A 12864-nucleotide genomic window follows, 5' to 3' on the forward strand; every position below is an offset into this window, starting at 1 on the left:
ACGCATTACCTGACAAAGTAAACATAAAAGAAATACAGCGCGAAACATTTATTAAAAATTGGAAGGAATTAGATAAGCTAAGCGGAGAACTCAGCGAACTAGATAGCACCGTAAGCGAAACAGGAGGTGTCACCTCTCACGAGATAATTGTGTATACGGCAAGCGCCAGCACCTCCGTAAGTGTGATAGCCATAATCGCGGTAATTGTAATACTAGATATAAGAAGATATAATAAAAATAAAAAACCTCCTCCGCCTCCGCGCATGTTAAAACCGACCACGGCGCCAGCGCCCGCGCCCGTATAGTAAATAAGCCGATAGAGATAAGAGGGACTTAGAAAATAGAATTAAGCGCACGACAAAATGTATCATACAGCACAATGTAAAAGATAAGAATAGGGACATACTCTGTAAGGAAGAAAACGGCTATACCTCGCCAGAGATATAGCCCTTTTCTTCTCCCTAGGGGGGAGGGATGTTGTAACCCGATCCCGGCAACGAGAGGGCCGCGCCCGCGAAGGCGCAGGCCGTGTTAACAACCAGCGTCGTTAAAAATCGGATCGTCCGATCGACGGAATCCGCTGCCTTGCAGTTTTCACGTAAGCAATGGCCGAAACGGCCATTTACTTACGTGCCCAAAATCCGCTGACTGTTGCTTTTCCGTCTTAGCAACAGTCGCGTATAAAACCCGCGGCCGCCGAACATCCGCGGGTTATTTGTGAACATATTACGACGCGGTTACGCTGCCCGACGCCTGTACCAGTAAGAACGAATAAAAGAAGTATAAAAGTGTACTGGAAGAACATTTATTTGCCCAATCTTTTACAAACTCATCGGGAGCCTCTGGCTGTTCCGGGAGGACGGACCCCTGCACCGTCACAGGTGCAACAATCCTTTAGTTTTTTAATGTTTTCTGTGAAATATAATCGTTGTAGTATTTTAATTACTCGAAGTTCTGCTATCTTTAATTCCTCTGCGCATAAAGGACCAATGTATTTGCGAGCACATTTCAATCGAAAGCAGTACGCGATAATTCTACATAATTTCGGAAATAAAGAATAATTTTTAAATATGGAGGGTTCGTTCGACGTTATCACTAAACAAGTTGCTGTAACCCGAACCCCGTTACAACACGGAACATGACGCAAGGCATTTCGGCATAAGATCTCGTAATTAAATAACATTGGAGGATGCGATATCAGCAAACCTCCTTAAGCAATTAAATCATAAGAAACAAAAAAGAGAAACAATTGCGAGAACTTATTGCCGAAATCGCGAGGGTTGCATTCGCCGAACAACCGAAGTTCGGCATTGCAGCCCGATGACACCAAGGCCCTGCGTCACTATTAAATAACCGCGGACCGTCACGGGCGGGCAGTCGCATCAGAGTCCGTGCTGTAAACCGATATCGTGTGGTAATTAAAGTTCGGTCGCGTGCCGTGAAAGAGGAGACCTCGCGGAACCGAGGACGCGTGATAACGCGGGGACGTGCACGGAACTGACCAAGAGGAAACGCAGGAGAAGCGAAAGGAGTGTAACACCACAACCAAATAAAAATCCAAACTATTTATTGATATCTACTATAATTATCGCCCTTCCCCACGGATCCCGAAGGACGGACCCCGTGCACCGGCTGCGGTGCAATAAAGTGTTCGGTCGTAATTCTGGTATTTCGATTTTTTGTAAATTCCCGTGATACCAGTGTGTTTCATTTTTTGTCAATCAATAAGGTCCCGTTTGCCATTTTTTATTTTGAATGAAATCGAATGGTAGTTGTCCTCTCGCGACCGCATCCGCCGGATTATCTTCAAAACGAATGTGTCGTCATTCTACCGATCCTGAGAGTTTCGATATCGCTGCTACGCGATTCGCGACGTACGTTTTTAACAAATACGGTGCCGTTTTGATCCAATGTAATGCGATGGTTGAATCGGACCAGAAAATGATTTTACTAGGAAGCAATTGCATTATTTTGGCTATTTCAGCGTATAATTGTGTCAGTAGCAACGCACCGCATAATTCTAAACGCGGAATAGAAATCGTTTTTAATGGCGCGACATGTGATTTTGAACACACCAAATTGCTTATAATGTTCCCGTTCTTTCCAACAGACCGTATATAAATGCACGCGCCGTAACCGATGTTACTTGCATCGCAGAATCCGTGAAATTGTATATCTTGGTATTCGTTAATTAATATTCTCCGATCAAATGAGATACGCCGCATATTTTTTAATTGTTTAGTGAATTCCGACCACATTGTATAAATGCTTTGTGGGACAGACTCGTCCCAGTGCACACCTGTTCGCCACACATCTTGCATCAATTTCTTAGCGTAGAGTACAATCGGGCCCATTAATCCGATCGGGATAAATATTTGCGCTATCTCTGATAATATCTTGCGCTTGGTTATTGTACGGGCAATTTCAATTGGATGAGCTGAATAATAAATTTTATCATCGGAGGTGTTCCAAGACACGCCTAATGTTTTTAACGAACGATCGGAATTTAATGTTAAATTTTTATGTACCGCCTCGATAGATAAATCATTAATTATCCGTAAATCGTTTGACGCCCATTGCCTTATAGAAAAGCCTCTCTTGTTTAATAATTCAATTATTTCATTTCGGATAGCGCGCGCGTCCTCGATAGTATTCGCGCCTAACAAAAGATCATCCACATACATGTGATTTTTTATGATTTCTGCCGCTCTTGGTAATGTATGAGATTCATCGTCTGCGAGTTTGTGCATTGTACGGATAACAAAAAATGGTGACGACGAAACTTCAAACGTCAGAGTATTTAAGTGGAAAGTCTTTACTTCTTCATTTTCACGCCAGAGAATTCTTTGAAAACGACGGTCTTTTTTATCTAGTACAACCTGTCTGTACATCTTCTCTATGTCAGATGAAATTACATAAACGTAGGTTCTGAATCTAATTAAGTGCGAAAATAGTTTTTCTTGAATAGTCGGACCAACCATTAAAAGATTATTTATTGAAAGGCCATTGTCTGTTTTAGCCGATGCATCGAATACTACCCGAACTTTAGTTGTGTGACTAGTTTCTTTGGCCACCGCGTGGTGAAGCATATAGTATCCGTCGGATTCTGGATCCTAATCTAGCGTCATATGTCCTAAAGCTTTGTATTTGTCAATAACCCGAGTGGAAATTCGTCTAGCCATTCTGATTTAGCAGCTAGTGACTAGATAGCGCAGGCTAGATATATTTCTTAGCTAGTGACTAGCTTGATACTAGCTATAATTTGTGAAGACACATTTGTTATTTAGTGACTAGCTAGCTATTATCTAGTCATTACTGTGTAGAAATCAAAAGTGAGGTTGTGTCATTTAAAAAAAAATCTGTCTAGTATCTGTCTAGCCTCTGTCTAGGCGTTACTGCTTAGGATTCCAAAAGTGAGGTTGTGTCAATTTCCAAAAAAATCCGTCTAGTTTCCGTCTAACCAATTATTGTTAATAACTATAAATGGCTAGACAGTGGCTAGACGGATACTAGACATATTTATTAAACTTTACTTCTTTAATCTTATCGAGTAACGGCTAGAAAGTGGCTAGAAGAATACGAAATAGATTTTTTCATAAATGTTAACCTCATTTTTTGAATTGTAGCTAGTAACGGCTATACAGTGGCTAGACAGATACTATGCAGATTTAAAAAAAATGTTAATCACACTTTTTTAATAATATCCAGAAACAACTATACAGTGGCTAGACTGATACTAAACAGATTTTTTTTTAATGTTAACCTCACTTTTAAAAAATATATTTATATTTATATTTATATTTTAATTCATTTTTTTTAATTTAAGAAATGTATTAAATTAAATATAATGTATTAAGTTAATCATATATGTATATTAATATAAGTATGTTTATATATATATGTTTTTTTACTACATTTTATTTTTTTTTTAATTTATTTTTACTACTTTTTTTTACATTATATTAAATTTATTATGTCATTACTTTCTAGGGGAAAGTTTAATATTTATGTTTCATCATCCAATTTCGCTTTAAATCTAAAAAATAAAAATTACTCTGATGTTTAAATTGTACACTTTCTATTTATATATGTAGAAAATAGAAATCTGTAGTACAGGTGTATCTTTTTAATTTATATCTCAACTACTAAGGCATATATATGTATTTTAAGCATTTATTATTGTAAGATATTTTACCAGTTATTGCAATAATTTTTATTGAGTATTGTGGTCACTTCTGTATAGAATCACTTTTTTTTAAATTACTTTTTATATATTTACAATATTATATATATATATATATATTTTTTTTTATTTGTAAGCGTTGACATCTAAAAAATTTTCTCATTATATGTATGCATAAATATAAAGTTTTAAAAATTTAAAAAATGATATGAGATACTTATCTTGTACCAAGACAAGAATATATGTATAATAAGAAAAACTGAATAAAAACTCGAGTTCTTTTTTTGTTTAATTTTTTCGCGCAGTGATTTCGTAACGACGATCTGTCGCTGCTCATTTTCCGTTGCTATAGAGTTGATAATAAATAAAATTAATCAGTACGAGAAAATCGCAAAGTCAAATTTTTCTTTGTAAATTTTGTGAAACTCGCGTTTTTATCCAGTTTTTCCTATTATCCTGTCTTCATACAAAAGGTAAGTATCTCATATCAATTTTTTTAGTTTATAGAGTGTCCCAAATCAATATAACTTTGTATTTATGCTCTCACAATATGTGATTTTTCTAGATGTCAACGCTGAGAAAAAAAACTATGTACAATATTATAAATTTTATAAAATGGGACAATAATACGTCGATTGACTGTGTTCCATCGACTTGGATTTTATTTGATGGAGAACAGCAAGAACTAGTTTGTAAATACATGCCTCCTTCATACAGTACAAAAATGTGTAAAGTTTTGCAAGTGTTTTGTTCAATGTCAATAGGTTAATATTTCACATTGTCTTTTATTAATATAGAAATGCACTGATACTATATGTGTTCAGCACACGCGCACCTTCGTCGTTTTCTTATGGTCTCTGCACACGACAACGCCTGAGAAAACTTAATTTCTAAGTCGCGGCAAAATCTCCGTTGAAATGACGGCTTCCTGGGTCGTGGTTAAACCCTACGACGTCGCCTCAGGAAGATCGTTTTTTTTCGCATATATCGCACGCCTTTTTAATGTTCGCTCGACTCGGTTCGCTTCGAAGCTCGCATTCGACTGACTTCTCAAAATCTGTTGCTATGCTTCGGGTACGCGAAACCGGGAGGAAAACGCCGTGATTGGTCGAAATAATATCACGACATCCTTTTCGATTGGATATCGGCGACTTATTTGAAGCTTAAGAAATTTGCGGCTCTCGTAGATAACATCTTGCGCCTTTGCCGACTCGTAAAGTTCAAAATATCTTTCTTAAGCGGCGAACCTTTAGAAGTGCGGCGTCGTTTTACTTGTCTATATCGGTCGTGCACGACAACGCATACGCATATATATATATATATATTCAAGACGCTACGGAACATCCTCCCCCCCGTTGGTAGGGCACCGAACAACCATACGCGCATGATTGTGTCGATGGGATGTTTGATCGCATTGTACATAATTTCGCATCGCATATAATTATTATTATTCTACGCTTGACATAAGTACGTGTTAAATACAGATATAAATTATAATGCTATTGAACTATTGTTCAATGGGCAACGGGCAAAGATATTTGACCGCTCGTTTGAGCTCTTCATGAGCTGTTTTAACTGTCGCAGCGCGTACAGTCCCGTCTTCCCCTGGATGGATCGAGGCGATACGTCCTAATAGCCATTGCGTACAAGAGATGTTTTTGTCCTTAATTAGAACGATCGCGTCGACTTCCACCTTAGGCCCGTCTTTGATCCATTTAGTTCGCTTCTGTAACTCGTTTAAGTATTCGATATTCCAGCGCTTCCAGAAGTCTTGTCTGACTTTACTAATGTGCTGCCAAACGGACAGTCGGTTATCTGGAACTGATGATAATTGCGCTTCCGGTAGAGATGTAATAGGTTTTCCGATAAGATAGTGAGCAGGAGTCAAAGCAAGTGGATCGTTAGGGTCGGAAGAAATACAGGTTATAGGCCGGGAATTTAGAATACCCTCGATTTCGGCCGTAAATGTGTTTAACTCTTCAAATGTAAAAAGAGAGTCACCTATTACTCGTTTGTAATGGTGTTTGAATAACTTGACCGACGACTCCCATAATCCACCGAAATGTGGAGCCGCAGGAGGGATGAAGTGCCATGATATTCGTTTTTCGATAGCATGGTTGTATATTGAATTTTTGTGATCGTCGGAATTTAGTAGCGCGTACAAAGCCTTCATTTCATTATTTGCGCCTACGAAATTCGATCCGTTGTCGGAATATACATTGCTAGGAACACCACGTCTGGCTGTAAATCGTCTGAACGCCGCCAAAAATCCATCGGTGGATAAATCGCTCACTAATTCGAGATGTATGGCCTTAACGACCATGCAGACAAACACGCACACGTAAACCTTTATCCGAGACCGATTTTTGTACTTTTTTTCTTTAATATAAAAGGGCCCACAAAAGTCAATTCCAGTATTATCGAAAGGAGTCGCCCTTTGTATACGAGATGATGGAAGATTGCCCATTTTGTATGTAATCGTATCTGGGGTAAATCGCCGACACCGTATGCATGAGCGTATTATTCTTCTAACCTGGTTACGGCCGTCCAAGAGCCAGAATTTGCGACGTAAAATATAAAGCGTCGTCTGAATCCCGGTATGGAAATGATTCTCGTGAATCTCGCGAATGATTTTGTCCGTCAGTTGATGCTGACTAGGAAGCAAGATCGGATGCTTTTGCGAAAAAGTTAATTTAGACGCCTGTAACCGTCCGCCGATACGCAACAAACCTTTATCGTCTAAAAATGGGTTAAGATACACTAATTTTCCGAAATAAGATGTGCGATTGTCTTTAATAATTTTGATGTCTTTGTGAAAGTAAGAAGATTGTATTATTTTCAAAATATGTTCCTCAGCTTCGATCACTTCATCTGAGGATAACGGACCAGAAAATCTATTACGGGTTTTGAAACGGCGACAATAAGCGATGATACGGGATAATTTTGAGAATGAGGAATAATTTTTGAGAAATTCGGGTTCGTCAAGCGTAATAAATAAACAACTATTTGTTTTCATTTCCGGTACTGTGATAATCGGTATTGTTTCATTGTGCCATTCAGATTCGTTTTTTAGTAACCACGCGGGTCCTTCAGGCCACAATTTATTATTTATAAACTGACGTGGCAATTGACCCCTAGAAAGAGCATCGGCCGGATTATCTGATGTGCGAATGTGACGCCATTCTATTAAGTTAGTAATTTCAGATATTTCAGCGACCCGATTCGCAACGTACGTTTTTAATAAATGTGGAGATGTTTTTAACCAATGCAAGACGATGGTCGAGTCACACCAAAAAATGATTTTGTCAGGATTAATATTGACCGTTTTAATAGTCTCGGAATACAATCTTGCCATCAATAATGCGCCACATAACTCTAAACGGGGTATAGTTATAGTCTTCAACGGAGCAACGCGAGATTTTGAGCAAATTAGTTTAATAAAAACTTCACCGTTAATTGCTGTAGAACGCACGTATAAACATGCGCCATAACCGTTGTTACTTGCGTCACAAAAGCCATGAATTTGTACATTATTGTATTCTTTGCATATAACCCGACGATCGAACGATATGCAACGCATATCTTTTAATTGATGACGAAATTCTGACCATTGTGTGTGGATACTCTGTGGTAGAGATTCATCCCAGTTTATTCCTGTTCGCCATACGTCTTGCATTAATCGTTTAGCGAAAAACACTATAGGACCTATCAACCCTATCGGATCAAAGATTCTCGCTATTTCCGATAAAACCTTTCGTTTCGTTACCGCTCCCGAAATTTCCATAATGTGTGTCGTATAGCAAATTTTGTCGTCTCGCGTGTTCCAGGTAACTCCTAGCGTTTTTAAAGATCGATCATTATCTAAAATTAAATTCATATGCACCGCCTCGATGTCTAAGTCGCTAATTATATGCAGATCATTAGACGCCCATTGGCGTATAGCGAAACCGCCTCGACTCAACAATGCGATTATTTCGTCCCTAATCGCGCGTGCTTCGTCGACTGTGTCGGCACCTGATAATAAATCATCGACGTACATATGATGTTTTAATACATTCGATGCTCTCGGAAACGATTGAACTTCGTCATCGGCAAGTTTGTGTAGCGTACGGATTGCGAGATACGGCGAGGAAGACACTCCGAATGTAAGAGTGTTTAACTGAAGCGTTTTTATTACCGAATTTTCACGCCAAAGTATACGCTGGAATTGTCGGTCGTCTTCGTGTACTAAGACTTGACGATACATTTTTTCTATATCTGCAGAAAACACATAATTATATGATCGGAATCGGATAATATGTGATAATAACTTGTCTTGTATCGTTGGTCCGACCATTAAGATGTCATTTAATGAGATACCGTTGTTGGATTTCGCGGACGCGTCGAATACGATGCGAACTTTAGTGGTGTTGCTTAAATCTTTGAAAACGGCGTGGTGTGGCATATAAAAACCATGATCGGAAGGCGTTTTTATTTCGGACATATGATTTAACATTTTATATTTTTTAATATTTCGTTCGTATTCAAGTTTCAAATTTGGATTGGAAGTTAATTTGCGTTCTAAAGAAAATAAACGTTTTAATGCAATCGATCGCGATTCGCCTATGAATTTATTTAAAACGCGAAATGGAAGACGAACCACGTAACGTCCGTCTTGTCTCCGGGAAACTGTTTTGATGTAAAAGTTTTCACATTCAATCTCTTCCTTAGAATATGGTTTGTTTGTAAAAACTTCTTCGATCGTCCAAAATTTCGTAATTTGATTTTCTAAATTTGATAAATAACATGAAGATGTTTCCGATTTTGATGTTATCGACGCGTCTCCTCCGATAACCCAGCCTAAACGCATTTTCTGCAGATATAGATCTCGATCATTTTGAGATAAGTTAATTTGACCGACGGAAAAGATTGACAACGTAGGACCGGAACCGATTAATAAATCTACGGGCCTAGGTAGATGAAAATCAGGGTCTGCTAACTTTATGTTCGCCGGTATTGCAATAGTGTTTCGTTGACAAATCTCTGATGGAATGGAATTTGATATACTCGGAAGAGTCAGACAAGTTAAATTCTTTGAGAAATTGCTGTGCATTGATTGAATAATGACTCGCGCACTACTCTTTGATACCGTGCCTGTAGAATTAATTGTATTGACCGGTAATGAGTGACCCTCCGCCTTTATTTTTAATCGTTTTATTAATGATTCGGTTATAAAATTCGCCGTAGCACCTGTATCGAGCAGTGCTCGACATTTTATCGATTTCATACGATTAATATCGCTTACGTGTACCATTGCGCTAGTCAGCAATTGAGGTGATAAACTATGATTAATAGCAAAAGTGTCAATCGAATTTCCATCGGTAAGCTCCATTTGTCAATCCCTTTGTGTCGCGTTAATTTTATTTGTCTCGGACTTGTTAACGGATGTAAAATTATCAAGATGTAACAGAGTGTTATGCCGTTTTTGGCATATCGTGCAATTGGAAAATTTGCATTGCGTACCGCGATGTGAACGCATACAGTTATAACAAAGTTTCGCAGATTTTACAGTATCAATACGTTGCTGAACCGTCATTTTCTTGAACGCGTCGCATAAGTATAGTGGATGTTTTTTAGTCTTACATACAGAACAATTTCGCGTGACGTTCGTCATAAATGATTGGTTCGATATTTTTCTACGTTTGTTCGGTGGCTCAGCCTTACTTTTTTCCGTATCGTTTAATTTAACACGTTCTCTCTTTGACGCGCACACGGCAGACTTGTATAAAAATTCATACAATTGGTCAAGATTCGGAATCTCGTCGCGACCGAGGCTAGCCTCCCATTTCTCCAACGTATTTTTTGGCATCTTATTTTCTATAATATGTATTATCATCTCTGGTCCCACTGAAACACCGAGCGCTTTGAGTGACGCGAGATGTTGTTGCGTGTCGTCGGCGAGCTTTGATAGGCCTTGCGCGGACTCTTTGTCGTATGTCGGCAGATTTAAGATCAAAGATAAATGTCTAGAGATCAGGATTCTTTTAACCTCATATGCCTTTTCCAATAAAATCCACGCTTCCGCGTAGTTGATGCCGTCTACTGATAAGACGCTTATTTTATTGGCGGCATCGTCTATTAAGGCTGATTTTAAGTAATGCAATTTATCTAAATTTGTTAAATCGGGCTGAGAACTTATCAGATTCTGAAAGTTATTTTTAAACGTTAGCCAATTTTCATATTTACCGTCGAATTTCGGCAACGGTGCGTCCGGTAATTTAATTTTACGTTTTGGCAAAACCAATACTGAAGTTTCTGGACGAGTATCGTTACTCGCGGTACTGGTATTGACGCTTGAGGAAGTAGCCGCGTTTAGATGATCTTCAATTCTACTTGCAAGTGCATAAAAACGGTCTTGGACTTGTGTAAATTCACTCTGATGGTTGTCATCAGATTCTAATAGAATGAGTTCATCGTTTAACTCTTCAAACGTATGATATAGCGCGGTCAGACGAGCCAGACGTAATTTTAATGCGGTGTTATCTAATTTTCCTTTATCAAACAGATTCGCGAGATTAGTGATTTGAGATTTTAGTGACACTCGTTTTTGAACGATAAATTTACTCCTATCGGCCATGGTTGAAATCAATAGAAGGATAATGGAATAAAAATAAGGAATAAATGAAAGCACTGCCCTGTTTTTTGTAAGACGTGTGCAGACGTTGCCAGGATTTTCCACCCGCTCTTTGGTGTGTTGATTGATCCACAATCGTTCTGGTCGTGCTGTATACGGACAAACTGTCAATTGCGAGATCCGTCTTCGAGGTCAGAGGCCGTGACCTCACAGGAGGCACCAAAATGTTTTGTTCAATGTCAATAGGTTAATATTTCACATTGTCTTTTATTAATATAGAAATACACTGATACTATATGTGTTCAGCACACGCGCACCTTCGTCGTTTTCTTATGGTCTCTGCACACGACAACGCCTGAGAAAACTTAATTTCTGAGTCGCGGCAAAATATCCGTTGAAATGACGGCTTCCTGGGTCGTGGTTAAACCCTACGACGTCGCCTCAGGAAGATCGCTTTCTTTCGCATATATCGCACGCCTTTTTAATGTTCGCTCGACTCGGTTCGCTTCGAAGCTCGCATTCGACTGACTTCTCAAAATCTGTTGCTATGCTTCGGGTACGCGAAACCGGGAGGAAAACGCCGTGATTGGTCGAAATAATATCACGACATCCTTTTCGATTGGATATCGGCGACTTATTTGAAGCTTAAGAAATTTGCGGCTCTCGTAGATAACATCTTGCGCCTTTGCCGACTCGTAAAGTTCAAAATATCTTTCTTAAGCGGCGAACCTTTAGAAGTGCGGCGTCGTTTTACTTGTCTATATCGGTCGTGCACGACAACGCATACGCATATACAGGGTGTCCCAGATCAGTGGACGATGCCGAAAATGATAGGTAGATTTAATCTAATTAAAACGAAAAGTCCTGTACCATTTTGAAAAATTCTCAATAGTTTTTAAGAAAAAAATTAATTTATGTACGCGTAAGAGCGATGAGGAAGCGTGAGTGAGCGCGACAGACGACGGTGCCATTTCTAGTCATTCGTTTGTCGCGCTCACTCACGCGCAGCTTTCTTGTCGCTCTTACGCTTATACATTTTATATATTTTAATTTTTTTCTTGAAAACTATTGAGAATTTTTCAAAATGGTAAAGAACTTTTCGTTTTAATTCGATTAAATCTACCTATCATTTTTGGCATCGTCCACTGATCTGGGACACCCTGTATATATATATATATATATATATATCGTAGTATATATATATACGTAGTATATATATATATTCGTATATATATATATATATTCAAGACGCTACGGAACAGCAAGAATTAATAAAGTCAAAAAGTAGTCCAATTCAGAAGTGGCCACAATATCCAATAAGAATTCTCGCATCAGCTGGTAAAATATGTTAAATAATAAATAATTACAATATTTATGCTCTAGCTATGATATAAATTAAAATATTAAATTACAGAAACTTACGCAGAGGGTGTAGCAAAAGTTAATACATTTTTAAATGAAGGATACATTACAGCTGCTACTGATTCCAACGGAACAGATATTTCAGAAGATCAAATAGTATTAAAAAAAAAAAAAAAAAAATATTGAAAATGAAAATAATTTAGAAGAAGCAAAATGTTTGGCGGTATGCGGATTAGATGGAAAAGTCACATATGTGCATTCTTCATCAGAAGATTCTGGTAAAATTAAATTAAATTTATTAATATAATAATATAATATAATATAAAGGTAAAATATAAATAACATAAAAATAAAATAATATTTAATATAATTATAAAATAATATGATATAATTAACTGCGTATTTTGCAAAAGATTTCAACTAAATATTTTTTTAATATATTCAATGTAGATTCAATGAGCGACAAAGAGCCATATAATGCATCGAAAAATAAAATAAAACTGATAGAAAAAAGTCTTACAAAAAGTTCTAAACAAATTAACAAGCCAGTCATTATTGAGGATATTATTTTGAACAAGCCGATTGCAACTCACAATTTAGTTGTAATCATTAATTGTAAATTTATCAATAATATTTCTACATTTTCTACATGTATAAATAGGAACTGTACAATCATCAAAATAACTTTTATTTTTCAGATTTAAAA

At 37.6% G+C, this 12864-nt stretch overlaps 3 protein-coding genes across 3 annotated transcripts; all 3 read right to left on the bottom strand.

Annotated features, from left to right (window-relative positions):
* Positions 1 to 1823: 1823 nt before the first annotated feature.
* Positions 1824 to 3089, bottom strand: LOC139111377 (uncharacterized). Its single transcript, XM_070671633.1, has one exon. The coding sequence runs from the start codon at positions 3087 to 3089 to the stop codon at positions 1824 to 1826; it is 1266 nt and encodes a 421-aa protein (XP_070527734.1).
* A 2601-nt stretch (positions 3090 to 5690) lies between these two features.
* On the bottom strand, positions 5691 to 9554 carry LOC139111378 (uncharacterized). Its single transcript, XM_070671634.1, has one exon. It carries the CDS (start codon positions 9552 to 9554, stop codon positions 5691 to 5693), a length of 3864 nt encoding a protein of 1287 aa, XP_070527735.1.
* On the bottom strand, positions 9048 to 11277 carry LOC139111261 (uncharacterized). The gene has a single exon (XM_070671405.1). It carries the CDS (start codon positions 10797 to 10799, stop codon positions 9558 to 9560), a length of 1242 nt encoding a protein of 413 aa, XP_070527506.1. The 5' UTR covers positions 10800 to 11277; the 3' UTR covers positions 9048 to 9557.
* Between the last annotated feature and the right edge of the window lie 1587 nt (positions 11278 to 12864).

This window comes from Cardiocondyla obscurior, linkage group LG23 (genome assembly GCF_019399895.1).
Source record: "Cardiocondyla obscurior isolate alpha-2009 linkage group LG23, Cobs3.1, whole genome shotgun sequence".
Classification (NCBI taxonomy): Eukaryota; Metazoa; Arthropoda; class Insecta; order Hymenoptera; family Formicidae; genus Cardiocondyla; species Cardiocondyla obscurior.